General features: G+C 39.0%; 1 protein-coding gene across 1 annotated transcript in view; it reads left to right on the top strand.

Annotated features, from left to right (window-relative positions):
* Mcm5 (Minichromosome maintenance 5) overlaps positions 1–15,716 on the top strand; it is a 216,612-nt gene that overhangs the window by 42,957 nt on the left and 157,939 nt on the right. The window contains exon 7 of the mRNA XM_067136830.2: positions 4,662–4,905. Coding sequence (XP_066992931.2) covers positions 4,662–4,905 — 244 coding nt within the window. The remainder of the gene's footprint in view (positions 1–4,661; positions 4,906–15,716) is intronic.

The following is a 15,716-nucleotide window of genomic DNA, read 5'->3' as shown; positions in this document are numbered from 1 at the left end:
ATTTCAAAATCTTGGAAATTAACTTCCTTTGAATGATTCCAATCCCTTATTCCTCTCTTCCTGTAAATGAATATTTGCCTTAATTTGTCATCTTAAAATTGTAACTTTAATTCTAACTTTATCTTCATATTATGATTTTTTCCTAACCTTAAAAGCTCCACTCAAGTTTATTCATGTCATTCCATGCCCCCTCTCCACTGACAGCTTGGAACATTCTGCTTAGTCAAGCAGCTTATTTCCTTATGCCCAAGTCTTCCCACCCTGAATTTTGCAACACATTCGTAACACTGCTCTTTTGTTGGATTTCACCTGGAACAAATCATACTACTTTCCTTTCGATCTTCTCCTGTTCTCGTATAAAACAATGTGGGCGTGGGTCCCATACACTGGAACAAACTCTAATGGGGTCTTACCAGAGACTTAGGTTCCCTCTCCTTTACATCCTTACTGCAACCACCCTCATAACCATATGAAGAGATAGATAGATAGATAGATAGATAAGAAATGGGTGAGCCCTGTTTTCGCAGAGCTCCACACGTAGGTCTATGAAGACCCTTTGTGCCCCTTGAACGGGTTTGCCTAGTCCAGACCTAGTGCTCCTATAAAGGATACCAGTGTCCGGATTTTGGCGTTCCTGATGTCCTCCAGGCTCACAAAATGTGAGCCCAGGTATCGATGTCTAGTGCCTGCAAAAGCCTCGCACTGACATAACACATGCGCGGAGGTCTCCTCCTCCTTACCGCATCTTCTACACATCGGATCCTGGGTGATTTTCATGATGTGTAGGTGTCTCTGTAAGGTATTGTGGCCTGTTAACAGTCCAACTACCATTCTCATTCTGGTCCTATTCAAATTCATTAGGACCTTTTTATAGCTTTGACTAGGCCCTTTGATAAGTTCACGTGCCTGTCTTGCTATGGTTAACCTCTTCCAAATATCTAGGTGAGACTGGTTTATCCATTGGGATATTGCCAGTCTCACACTTCGGAGTGACACTCCCAGGAAGGGCTCTGATCCTGTGAAGGAACCCATTGAGCCCTGTTTCGCTAGTTTGTCAGCTTCTTCATTTCCACTGATTCCTGTGTGGCCAGGAACCCATACTAAGGTAACTGAGCTAAGCTCACACAGCTGATCTAACATCCTTTGGCATTCCCATACCAGTTTTGATGTTGTTTTAACTGCACATAGTGCTTTTAACGCTGCCTGGCTATCACTACATATAGTGATGTGTCTTCTGTGTCCAGGCATTTTCCATATATTTAAAGCACAGGCTAGTATTGCGTATACTTCAGCCTGGAAAACAGTAGCATATTTACCCATAGGAAGGGAGAGCCTTGTCTTAGGCCCCCATATGAAGAGATTTATAACCTTCATTTATAACCCCATTACTGCGATTACCCCAATTAAAATCTTTCCTTATATCAACACCTAGTTACTTATCATGGTCCCCATGAAATACTTTCACCCCATCAAGTAGTAGATGATACATATCAAAGGCAGCACTCTACTAAACACAGAACTATGAACATGAGGGTGGAGCCGGATTCACCCACCTGTGCCAGCCAATGGAATAGCTTGCTGTTGCTTAGATAAATAAATGAACGCGCTAACTCTCTGGGTTCGATAACTTTATTTCTTTCCATGCATAAAAATCGTAACAGATTCAATTGTTTTGGTGATGCCATGTGACAGCACTAACAATTCTGAAATTTTCTGCCCAAAGCCTGTGATTCTACGACTGGGCATCGAGAGATACCATTTACCATTGAAATGAAGGGATAATTTTAGTGTCTGCTACTCCAACTGTGTGAGAAAGATAAAGAAAGAAAGTCCTAAAATATTTAGGTTCACTGGGGAATCTTCTCTCGGCAAAATATTGGCAAGCTGAGTAACAGGTGAGGACTTGATAGTGGTATTAACTCGTAAAGTTTTATAGTCAGATGAGAAATATAAGTTACAGTGTGTATGGCTTTTTGAAGCTTTCAAATGCAGAAGTGTGTGAGAACATAATTTTTTCTCAAACCTGGGAGTTGACGGCTCAAGCTTGCAGTGTGAGTGTATATACAATGTCCAATATTCTTTATGAGGACAAAGAGAATGTTGAAGTAGGGAATAAGTGTGCGTTTAGATCACCAGGGAAATGAGCACAGTTCAGAAATGTGCAACAAATTTGGACGACTTTGAAAAGTGTGTTTTACACTGAGCTTGTCTTGTACGATAATGGCAAATTTCCAACGCCTGAGAAATGAAGGAGAGCGTTAGTTTTACGGGCTCCTTGGTTTCAGATGCTACTCAGAATGTGTATTAGTATAGATCACTTCCTACCAATTAAGAACACATCCTTGCATGGGTTGAGTACTGCATTCATAAATGACTTTTGTATGACTTCATCTGCTCTATACCTGCTTCATGTCATAATTATTAGCATGGATAATTATAGGGCTTTTATCACGTGTGCATATTGGTTCACAGTGCGTTGTGTTTAAGAAGAACATTGTGTATATTACAAGTGTAGGAACATGTCGAATCTTTCTTTCTCTCACCAGACTGCCAGACTGCCTGACAATGCAGCAACATGGGAAGGATGTTACTTGATGAGCCTCTGTTCATAGTCCTGTGTGTACTATAGTACTCAGTTTGGCCACCCTGGCCTGCATACAAGATTGACTATGATTGGAAAGAGAGGCATACAGGTGCTGTGTGGTGTCCTGTGGTGCATGCGAGCTCGCTTCCGATTAACATTTTTTTTTTTTTTCAAAATGCTATTTGTTCGGGGCGTTGACCTATAGAGATCTTTTGCCCCTACTTGCACCATGTGATATGAACCTGCATGTAATTGGAATGGAGGAAGTGTAGTGTTGAATGTGAGGAAAGGAACGTTAAGGACGACACAAACACCCTGTCCCCACGCCAGGGATATTAACCATTTACAATCAAAAAACCCCTGACCCAGCCAGGAATTGAACCTGGGGCCGCTGGGTGACGGGCGGACATGTTGCCACCTACACTGCGGGGCCGGACTTCCGATTACCATACTTGTATCAGGCGAGCTGGTGGATTGTCGTATCGTCCAAATTAATTCCACTCGCTGCTACTCCTGTTAGTTTAGGTGGATCTCTTCTACTATTGCAAGTCCTTGTCCTTTCAGTGGAGATTTTAACTTTGGAAATGAGAGAAGTCTGCAAGGGCCAGGTTTATGGTAGTATGGAGGGAGATTAACCATGGTCAAGTTTTCCTTCTCTTCCACAAAATTTGTTAATCAACAATGAATGCACAAGTAAATTGTGATTAAAGAACCACAAATTGTTTCTCCAGTGTTCATAATTTTTCACTTGCCATTTTCTATGAAAATTTGCAGCTCACCCTGGTAGTATCAACAGTTAAAAGTTTGCCTATGTGGCACAATTTCTTAGTTTTGAAAAGAGAAATCTATGAGCATAACCTTCACATTTGACCCGAGACCTCTTTGGTCAGTGTGAAGATAATTCCCCTCCCACTGTTAAACTTTTTTTTTTTTTTCGGTATCATTCCTGTTTCATCACCAGTTATAATTCATCAAAGGAACATTTTGTCTTCATTTGTATGATCCACAACCTGTTCTTTCTGTTCCTGGGTTATCAGCCATTGGATAAAAGTAAATGCAGTACGATGCATTCTCAGTTTTTCTTTTGGGATCGTGTGATATAAACCAGCACAAATGTTGTAGTATTCTGTCATTTCCTCTGACCATTGTAACTCATAATTCTGTTAACTCTCCCCAGTTGATGTCAAAGGGTGTCCTGGACTAATTATCAGCCAGTTCCCAACCACTCATAAGCCAGGAAATGACTTAGAATTTGAAACACTGCAGGTCATAGTCAAGTAGAAGCAACTATAAAAGTAGAGGTGAGCAAGTTTAATGAAGTCTCCTGCAGTAATATAATTGAACTGGCAGTAGCAATACACTTCCAGGAAAGAATGCAGGTAACTGATTCACAAACATTTGCACACGCAGCACATGGACAACAAGAAGTAATAGTGTAAGTCAGAAAGCTAAGGCCAAAAGTCACCAACAGATTACATACATATTTGAACAGTAAGAAATTAAGATCAGTAAAGAAGCAAAGACTTTTGTGGTATGGGCTGATAGAGAATGAAGAGTGAGAGACATTCCAGAAAATACTTCAATATTACTTTCTAAGGAAAAAAGACCAACGGGAAAGCCAAGGAAGTGCTGAATAGAGACAGTGAAATCAGATGTGGAGGGGAGAGGTCTCAGATGGGGAGATGTCTTGTTACAAAAGATGTATGCAGACTGGATGAAATGATGAGTGCTTGTACATCACACTCGGTTAAACTGGAATTAAAAAATGATGATAATACTAAGTCATCAAAACCCTATAGAGTGAAATAGCTTCAAGTATTGTCCATACAGACTATATATGATTCCAAACCGAAAAACAGTCAAGGTGACCATAAATCACTTTTTTTTTTTTTTTTAATATGTCTGGAAATATGGGTGACCACAACGATCCAGAATACAACACATTTTCTGTACTATCAACTCTTCCACTCTTAAGTTTTTTGTCAATATTGATGTCATCTTTAAAAAATGCATTGATTATTAATAGCACTGTTTTTGTAATCTTGATATTGAGTACATAGATAATGTTATGTTGTAGCGAGAAGGTCGAGAGAAGCCAACTGTTGGTGTCCGTGCTCCATACCTGCGTGTTGTGGGTATACAAGTGGATACCAAGGGAGAAGGATACAGCAGTGCAATGCCATTCAGCTCAGAGGAGGAAGACACATTCAGAAGACTTGCAGCAAGTCCTAACTTATATGAGAAAATAGCTCGCAGTATTGCTCCCAGTATTTATGGCTCTGCAGACATCAAGAAAGCCATTGCCTGTTTGTTATTTGGAGGTATGTTACTACTGTAGAGAATTGTATGATTGTTGCTCGTAACTTGTCAGGAATCTTTGCTTATACCTAGAAGTGATAGTTTTTGTTGATTAGCGATAAAACGCAAAATCCCTTTTAGAAGTAAGTATGGTTTTATTTTCATATATTTACACATTTCCTTTTGTCCAGGACTGAATTTAAATTGCAAAAAAAAAAAAAAAAAATACAAATTCTATAAATAATACCACAAACACCACAATTTGTGAAATACAAACATTTTTATAAATATTTTTCCACACCACTCCAAACATTCTTGCCCACAAGCTGATATTAAAATTGTTTAGTGTAAATTTGAGAATGATTGATTGTATCATTTCTTGAGGGGCAATCAATACTGCGATGTATTGTCGATAGTCTCGTTACACGGCGACTGTCTTGGATGGTAGTAGCGGTGTGGCCAGTGGTGAATAGTTGTTATTTCATGGCATAAATTGTTTGGCCAGCTACCTCAAAATACATTTAAGCTCTTCAGGCTTTTTCAGTCATGAAATTACCAGCATTTTGCCCCAGTGTAGCAGTGGGCTCATCAGTTGGATTGCTACACCTTACCAAGACGCTGGCATCTAGTACGGCGTTGAGACACCACTGCAAGCCTCTTATGTAGGACACTGCAGTGACAGTGCACTAGGAAAAGCATGTGCCTCCACTTGTATAAATGCCTGCCTTTGGCCTTTATATCAAAAATGAGGTTCCTAGAAGGAATCCATAATTTAATTTCATCGATTGCAAATGTTAAAAATATTCATGCTCTTTAGGCTTCTTCAATTGTGAAGTAGTTACACGATTGTTTTCCAAATTGGGAACTATGTTTGCCTCCTGTTACATCGGTACCGAGTGTAATTTTTACTAAAGAATTCCATATATCAGTACCGTAATTTCATAAAAAGTGCGCAAATTGTGCGTTATTATCGAAGTTGGTGTGTTGTTTGCATGAATCAGTTGGCGATCACATTTTCGTCATGATACTTCTGAACTTAGCAGTAAGCAAAGATTAGGTGCGACGTAATTTAAATATTGTTAAAGGAATTCACAAATAAATTTTGCGTGTGGTTACGACTTTATACATGCGTGTGACTACAGTCAACCGTGTGATGAGTAGAGACGAGAATTATAGGCACTAAAAACATACAAATAGGCAGGTTCTTAAATTAGCCAAGATAGGCATTTAAATAAGCACTAACGTGTCAAATAGGCAACAAAATAGGCATGAAAAAATATACTTACAATTTAATAACACACTCAATTACTATAAAAGGAATTTACAAGCAACATTTAAATGTTTTCCGGTAATAATCTTGTTCTCCTCTGATGCATAATGTTTTTGTACTGAGAGAAAGATCTCGCAACATCACATGAAGTGATTGGACAAAACTTCAATGAAGTCACTTCATCTGGTTTTATTTCGCTGACAGCGGCTGCCTTCCCAGAGGTTCGATCAAAACTTCCCCTGACTTCTTGTACAATCCTAAATGACTCCACCAGGGGCATGCAACATTTCTCCAACTTGGTGATAGCTCCCAGCACCTTGTTGAAATTGGAAGACGCTGGTTTATGCAGGGGCATATAAGCTCCCAACACGGCAGTGCATAGGTCTGAAGATTGTTGGTCGCTCCCCAAAGTGGATTGGTAAAAAGGCTGTGTTGATACAGACTTCTGTACTTGTATCAGATGCATCGCAGTATTTCTAAGTTGATCTATGTTCTATTTTTCTCACATTTGATCTGAAAAATAATAAAACTGACATAAATTACATTGTCCGTATATCTTAAATTTCTACAGTTGGGCTAATTGGCAATAATACTTAGTACATATCATGCATTTGTTTCATAAAAAAAACTATTAGAGTTGATGTTTCTATAAGTACAAAATTTTAAAGTAGGAACAAGGGAACATTGAAATATGTCCTGAAGGATTTTCATTTATAATTTGACAGTGTCGTGTCGAGTTCACCAGGTGAAAAATAGGATAAGAAAAGACGTGAAACGATACCGGAGTAGCGTAAAGGAGAGATCCATCCTTTTTGCTTGCCAAGGACCCACCAAGCTGGCCTTAGCAGTATTCTTGCTTATATAGAAGAATGAAAAGGAGGCACTATAAATCTCAGATTTGTGAACATTTTATTTGTTTCTATACGTCGGCTTTGGTCAGCCGGGTCAGCTGTCACGAAGACTATTTTCTGTTGCCTGGAATGGATCCTGTATCATCTGTGCCCACAAGGCCGCCACCCTCGTTGGAAATTAAAAACTGCGTAATTTGAAATTGTCTTGACATGCGCCCATAACCTTATTTTTATCACAATTTAGCAAGACTCTAGAGGGGATGCTAGAGGCTTGTTAATCTGGGAGCTTACGTCCCTCAGACTCTCTTTGCTTCCCCCTCCCCCTTCCCCCAAGCAGAACGGGTACCGGACCTCACCAATCCAGACCAACGGTCTTTTCGCTGGCCTGGTCTTGTAAAGATAGTCTTGGCAACCTCGTAAAACACGCTGTGGTATCGTCCTAGCCGGGCTACATTCGACATGCAACCGGTATTTCGCGAAGGCTTAGCGGAAGTGCAATAGAATTCACGATTTTTTAAAGGGTGTTTTAAAAATTGCATTTCAGTTGAAAATCTCTATTTTCGCAGGAAATGAATCACAGTTCAAAGTACCGATATAATTTTAATCCATTCTTTGACAAGAGACCGCCGGCGTTCCAACATAAATTATTGAATGTTCACGACTAATACAGCATTGCAACAAATCAACTTGCCACAATACATAAATTAATAGGCCTATATATGCTAGAATGAAATGCAATCATAGTTCTCAATCACGAAAAAAGATAAAAGGAATAAACGGACTTCCCTCTCAGCAAGCTTGACAGATCTCTAGTGAAATTGGGATCCCCTGTGATCCAGTGCTTCAGCCAGTAGGACTTCGACGATTTTTCTTTGGGCATTGCCGCAAACACATTTCTTGTTGTTGTTCTTCTCCTTCTCCCACTTCACAATAAATCACATGTTCTCAACATAAAGCGTTACTAGCGTACACGTACAACAGTTCGCATCGAACTGGAGGTACAGGGCATACGGGTTGTGCAATATACCTAGTTCGACGTTGAGCGGCTCTCGCATATGTCTTAAGAGGTTGGAGGGGTTGAAGGCTTCGAGGTCAAATTGTTCCTTGTTTCTCCTGGTGGAAATTTCCCTAGAACTATTTCTGGTGACTTCTGAGAATTCCCATTTTTGTTCATGTGGTAAACAGATATTGAGAAAAGAAAAGATAATTCTGTCGAGCACACTAACTACAATATAATGCACTGGAAGAAAATTGGCTCTTTTAAAATTCAGTCAAAAGGCATCAAATAAGCACAAACCCCTGAAATAGGCATTTATAGGCACAATAAAACCAACGAAATATAGCTAAAAAGACCCTAAAATGGATTTATATCTCAAAAGCCTATGTTTCTGAACACAGGAATAAAATAGGCAAATAGGCAAATTCCCGTCTCTAGTAATGAGTTTTTATTATTATAATTAGTCATATATGTATCAGCACACTAAATTTTATTTCAGAACCGGTTTTCGGACCATCATGAATGTTGAAATTATTTTAAAAACATTTGATTTTACACAAGTGTATTGGCACATTGAGTTTTAAAACAGTAAAAATGGAGCGCTGTTGAGATCAACTGTAAAACAAGAAAATGAAAAAGTGTAAACGTATGCACACAATATGTATAAAACTTAATGATGATGTAAAAAAAATATGACATACCATAGGAAGGGCTTTATTATCCTCGTGATCTAGTATTAGACAACTGTTCAGCTTGAAGTACAGGGCACACTGGAAGCATGTCATGTCAAGGTTATGAATAGTATGTTGCTTGCAACTGTTTCATTTAAAATTTTATCAGGTTCTGTTATCTGCGCAAGGAATATTTCAATATTTTTGCAGGTACTTAGTTCAAATCCATAATTACCTTTAACAATTAATTTCATGTCCTTTTTGATCCCTAAAAAGTTATGATTATTGTTATAAATATGTTTTGCAAAAGCTGAATATTTGTTGTACTTAATTGCCTTGAAATGTTGTTGATATCTTTGATTTAAGGCTCGGCCAGTCCTTCCTGTGTAAAACATTTTGCAGTCGTTACAAGTGAGCCTATATGCTTCCGGATTGGTGTAGACATCTTTCTTGTTGATACTATGTGCATTATATATATTCTGATATTTTATTTCTGGTTTACATGCTGTTTTGAGTTGAAATTTCTTGAATATATTAGCGATTTTAAAAACTTGATTTCCAAAATGCGTAAATGTTACAAATTGACTACGTTCAGAGATTTCCCTTCTTTTCTCATGGTTTTTTCTCTTTTCTCAATTTTTTTTTTTACACGTATAATTTTGTCTATCATTTCTGGGTTGTAGCCATTTGCTTTATAAATTTGTTCTATTCTAATTTCTTTCAGTTTGTTTTCTTTACTGAACACATCATTTCAGAGCGTGAGGCAAGTTGTTCTTTCTCAAGCTCCTGATGTTACTTCATACAGTAGAACCTCGATTATACGTTCTTGGAAACTATGTTTTCCCGCATTATTCATTCAAATTACATGGTCCCGCAAGCATCCTAATTAAATCACGCTGTAAAAATCCAGAGTTATCTGTTCCTCGAAGAAACGATTTCCCGGATCAACCGTCCAGAAATTTCAGTCCCATCAACGCTAAATCCTCGATCACGCAGTTTTTCAAGAAACTGCATCTCACGAAAGGACAGCTACGGCATATTTACGGATCTTGATGTTAAAGTTTCGTCATTGCGGTAATTTGAGGAAGTACTGTACTGGAAAAGCGATCGTGGCGAACTTGCATAAGGGACCATCTTAGCATTGCATTTGGGCGGTATTGTTCACAGAATCCGCAGAGAGTGTCCACAACAATTGGAAAGAGACAGAGCGCATTTCGACAGCTCTACTTGAAGACGGAACAAATTTCGTCAAATGTTCGTACTTGCTAAATGTCTACATTATGTCCAGGGTTAGATATATTTTTTTTTTACTTTTTTTGAGTTTATCGCCGAACATGTTTTCGGCATTTCCTCAGGGCACTGTATAGTCACTGGGCTTTCAGGCAGGAATCGAAACTGCTCCTTCTTAAGTAACACAAATTTACAGTAGTATTTTAATATTATCGTACAGGATTATGTTATCGAGACCAGAATAGTTGTTGCACCATATATACATACATAAAGCCATGGGAGGTTTTGGGATTGCCTATCCTGTTTTAGTCATAATATAAGACTGGGAATTTCACGTTTTTGTGTTAAAATGTTGTAAAAACTGCAGTCGTTTTATTTGTGCATGTTACATTTAAAGCTTTGTATCATTTCGCACTCATACCGACTTGTACAGCGAGCGTGCTTTTCAGCTGAGCTCAAGGTCGCAACTAATCGTAATTTTGGAAGTGTTAACGATATTTTTTCTCTTTCCAATTTGATTGTGATTAGTGACGGGCAGAATTGAATTTAATGCGATCGAGAACTTGAAGATCGATACTTACATTCGAAACCATATTCTCGAGTTCAACATAACCTTAAAAAGCCAATGTAGGCCTAATTTACGCTGTACAAGATTTCCATATAAACTGACTACTAACAGTATACCGGTGACCAAATTACCATGAAGATAAAAAAGAGGATTTCGCCATCATGTTGGGCATTTGTATATCTAATGTGCTTTATTTTATTAGATTGGAGAATTAAAACCTACTTGTGGTCGATTGTTGTTTGGCTTGCCGTTACGGGTATTAGAATTTTCAAAGAGTTTGTCTCTTGCTGATCAAAATTGCTGAACTGAAAGAAGTTTTCAGAGCAAAACTGACAGTTTCCCCGGTAAAAATGAATGTAAAATTTCGAGATTGTTAAGTCGCGTACTGGTAATTAATGTTTGAAGCCGGCCCTGCAGTCTAACTTGCCTACCTCTCACCCGGAGGGCCCGGGTTTGATTACCGGCCAGGTCAGGCATTTTACCTTGATATGAGGGCTGGTTCCAGGTTCACTCATTCTACGATTACCTTTAATAGAGGAGCTATTGAATGATGAGATGGCGGCTCCAATCTAGAGAGCCCCGAATAACGGCCAAGAGGATTCGTCACACTGACCATGTGTCACCTCATAATCTGCAGGCCTTCGGACCGAGGGCGGTAGCTTGGTAGGCGGAAGGCCCATTGAGACTGTAGTTTGGTTTGGTTTAGGGGTGTTTGTAAGATTGTAAGTATACATATTTCATTTTTGTGATGTTTAGCCAAATTGTTGATAGTTCATTCGTTCCCGGATTTTCCGTTTTCCCCTGTTGTGCGTTTTTTTTCCCCGTGGTCCCTCCAAAAACGGAAAACTGTATTTAAATCACCAATGTGAAAAGATTTAATCTTATACGCTCTGACATTCTATTTTATCATTACTGTTTTTTTTTACCCATAATTACTTCCAAGAAAGTTCTTTTCACATTGTGGACTTAGAAATTAAGTTCTTGATTGTTATGGTACAGAAGACTGGAGAGATAGTGAGAAATAAATACATATGCAAAAACTGAGTGGAATACTGGAGCAAAACAGACTGAAATGGTTTGGACATATCAAGCAGATGAATGAAGAAAGATTGCCAACATTGGCACTGGGAGGACAGATGACCGAGAAGAGAGGGTGTGGAAGGAAAAGATTGCAGCATATGGATTTACAAGGGAAGTGCGCGAACCGGGAAATCACCAACTTTACATAAATTTTGCATACACATTAAATGAGCCAAGAATAACACAATGGCCAAAGTTAAAAAAAAAAAAAAAAAAAAAAAAAAATTAAATTGTGCTACCTGTGGAAAGCGTTCAGGTTCGTATGTTTGAATTGGGGCACTCATGTACACTACTGCACCACATGCTGGTTTCACTCGCCCAGAGGGTGCTACTCCATACACCACCTGCAACTCGTGCTGTCCAACAGCTGATTTGAGACCGCGCTGACATATGCTTATAAAGGTTGGATGAGATAACTGGTTGTTTGTGTAACAGTAATCAACATCGGCAAAGTTATTTTTGTGTTGGAAGAAAAATATGAAACACGTGTTATTAAGGCTCCCAACGTTCAAGAACATGACGTGCAGGACACTATTGATGGTTATGTTGATGGGTGTATTTGTTGGTTTGAATCTGTTTCAAAACTTGCATTTAAAACCTTTTTTACGTACTGATATTTACAAGTGTCATCAGAAACTGCTTCAAAAATGATGACGTTTTCATAGACAGCATGTCATGTCTCACTTTTACCTCAATGACCTGTGACATGATGCTGAAACAAACTATTTCGATTACAAATATTTGGTAGAAGATGATAGCCAACCAAGAAACGCTAAAGATGAACTTTGGATATTTACTATAAATGGAAGGCTGTTCAATATTGAAAAAGTTGTAAGCAGGGCCCGGTTTTGTCGGTGAAACATAAGTTCCATCGTGTAAAAGCAAAAAAGAATTTATATTTGTGGGAAGAGCATGTAGAGAACAGTGGGACGTGCCACGACAAATTGAGGCCAATAACACATGCTAACAAAAAAAAAATTCTCATAAAAATAATGAAATAATTCACAGTGTGTGTTGCGAACAATGGAACAACATATCGGCCGCACAGAACAAAGTTCATTTGCATAGGCGCACAGATGCAGTTTTGATACAAGTCAGATGGAGGACCAGACTGCCCCAAACGAGCAGACATAAACATATCACTCAGAAGGTGATTCAAATATTTATTACACATGATTCAAACACTGCATATTTACATATATGTTAAATAAGATTAAGAGGTACACCAAAATCCGTCTACTGCTGCCGGTCATCACCATGTTCAGGCTGATAATAATAAAAAAAAATGCAGTAGCACGTTGCCAACTGTGACGTATGAAGTGCAGCAGGGGAGTATCAACACAAAAGCCGCAACAATGTGACTATCCAGCAGCGGGCTCTGCAAGTTGTTCATGAAGAACAATGCACTGGGTTTAAAGCATGCCATGTAACTTGAAGAAGCACAATAGTATTGTGTTGCGGAAAATAACATCTGTAATGTCGAAACAAGACCATCCATGTCGGCAACAGCAGAAATCTTCATAGAAGAAGTTAAACCTGTCCTATGTCCTATGGTGCCAAAAACATGTGTAACAGTGATCAGAGTGTGTTCAGTCTGGAGATGTGTACGGGATGGATATTAACTTTAAAAGGGGGAAAATCAATCACCACCGTAGTGCAATCTGTGGTGGCCACCACATACAATTACACCATAATGCTGACAGTTACCGCAAGTGGCGAAATGTGGGGCCTTTATGCACCACTTTGAGAGTTGAACCGTGTGTTTGGTAAGACTGTGAAACAGGACATGTTTTCGCATGAAAATATTCATGTTGGTTGCACTAAATCTGGAAAAATTAGATCTTAACAAGTAAACAAATGGTTTAATGGCGTATTCAAGGATAATATGTCATTAGGTAAGGTTGCGCTCATTCTGGATTCTTTTTCTGGACATAAAATCTGTATTCTCTGAATCCAAGCCAACCCTGAATGCAAGACTACCCCCACTTTATCTTTCAAAAGAATTAAATCAGGCTTAAAAACGGCTTTGTGCAAATATAATCTTATTTATAACAAACTTCGAATTTAATTTGCAAAATAAATTACACAAGTATCATGTAAATCGTAACTACTTCCCTAATTATTTTCGTTAGAGGTATCTGATACTGCCTTGGAAAGTTCAGGGAATTCCTCTATGCGAGCCCACATTCGTATTGCATCTCATGTTGTGGCCATTCCGACCTTGCATACTTATGCACTCCTCACAATTTCACGTTCCTTGTTGCTGGCCACTGAATGCCTTTCTTGTACAGTACGAATTTTTAGATTGCCTTTGTCTTGACGCCATCACTGAACATTGGCTTTAGTTATGCCGTATTTTCCTGCGGCTGCACAATTATTCCTTATTTCCGCATGTTTAGTAACCACTAATTGAAAATTGGCATCATAATATCAAAGAGAACCCGTTGAAAATTTACCGGCAGTTCTTGTTGCACTTGGTTCTACATTACGATGATCCATCATGAAAGTATTCCTGTTGTCTATGAAACTATTGCTAAGCAACAGGTACAACCTGCTGCTGCTAGACGCATGTCTCGCTTGTGGGCTTCAGTGACTAGCAATGTACGGTATAATAAAGATGCGGACGTTGAAGGTCAATGGGTTTTGTGCACTGCGATATGGCCATTCTGCCTTTGCATTTTTCATGCACATACCTCACAGTTTCACCTTCGACTTTTTAAAGTGTCCCTCTTGCGGGCCACTGAATACATTTTTTTTTACAGTACTCATATTTTAAGCTATTTTTTGGCTTTGTGCTAACGCAGGCACTAGTTAGTTATGCCATATTTTCTTGCGGCTGCACAATTTTCTTCATTTGCGTGTTTTTGATAACCATTACCTTAAAATTGGTATCATAATTTCTAAGAGAATCAGTTGAAAATTTGCTGGCAATACCTGTTCTATGCGTGTCTGCAATACCATGATCCATCGCATAAATATTTCTGCCATTTATAAAACCGCTACTTTTACTAAGCGCTAGGTACAGCAGACACGTTATAAGTCTGTCACTGAGTAACCGTGGCTTTTCTAACCTCTCTAAGAATTCTAAGGGTCGCATCCTTGCTATTCCAATTTGAATGACATTTCATGCACAGCTGGGGCTCGGAAGTACGGTACGTTACGATCGACCGTGCAGTTAGCTCAAGAGAGTAGGCCTAATGTTTTGATGCCATTCTGGGGCTTTGAGAAACATTTTTGTAGAGGCTAGTAGAATGCCATTCTGTCTTCACTATTTTCCAAGAACCAGTGATGTTATTGAGAGGCACTGTACAATCGACTGACGTGGCTAGCGATGTGTAGTAAAGGCGTGGACGTGGAAGGTAGAGTTTTATGTGGGCGGAGTAGATGAAGGGAAGCAGCATGGTTACCGTGGTAGCTGCCAGTAGTGTTAATTACTGTTAGGTCACAAATGCAGGACTACCCGTGATTTTTCACATGAAATTCTGAGAAAATCATAGTCTTGGATTCGGAGAAATACCGTATATGAGTTTATAGTATGGAAAGGCTTTGTACGTAGATTATCTGACACTGTTCTACAGTTTTGGTGCAGTGAAACACCATCTTGAAAATTCAATCTCTGACATATCACCAACTGTCATATCCTAGTTTTCGTCCTGTGTGGCAATACGCCTTGTACCGAAGCCAGTACTTGTCCAAAAACCGGGGAGCCTTTGAGCGTCCTGTGCAATATTGTTTTGACAGCGGTGACCTAAAATGTTCCACTTGCCCTTATCCTCACTTCGTTAGGTGTGGTTGATGTGGAACAGTTTTGTACTTTCAACATTTCTACCATGAGCATCATTTTTGCAGACACTATAACTTCTTTTCGTGTGTAACATCCCTTGTTATAGTCATTAGCCTTTATTTTCATCATAACATTCTTATTCTATTGCCTTTATTGACCCACAACCAATACAGGAATTAAATTATTTCGCTCAATGCCGCTACAATGTGCTATGCAGTTACTAAGGGAATAAAAAAGATCAGTTGTGAGGTCGGTCATTGAGTGAACCCAGCATGCGTCGCAGTCATGCGTAGCCAAGCATGCAGATTCAAACATGTGGAATTAACCCTTCCTATAGATTGCATAAGATAATTTCCGAAAGAACTGTTTTGACCGTTGTGATA

The sequence above is a fragment of the Anabrus simplex genome, chromosome 1, assembly GCF_040414725.1.
Source record: "Anabrus simplex isolate iqAnaSimp1 chromosome 1, ASM4041472v1, whole genome shotgun sequence".
In the NCBI taxonomy this organism is placed as follows: Eukaryota; Metazoa; Arthropoda; class Insecta; order Orthoptera; family Tettigoniidae; genus Anabrus; species Anabrus simplex.
This window is presented reverse-complemented; position numbering and strand designations above follow the sequence as displayed.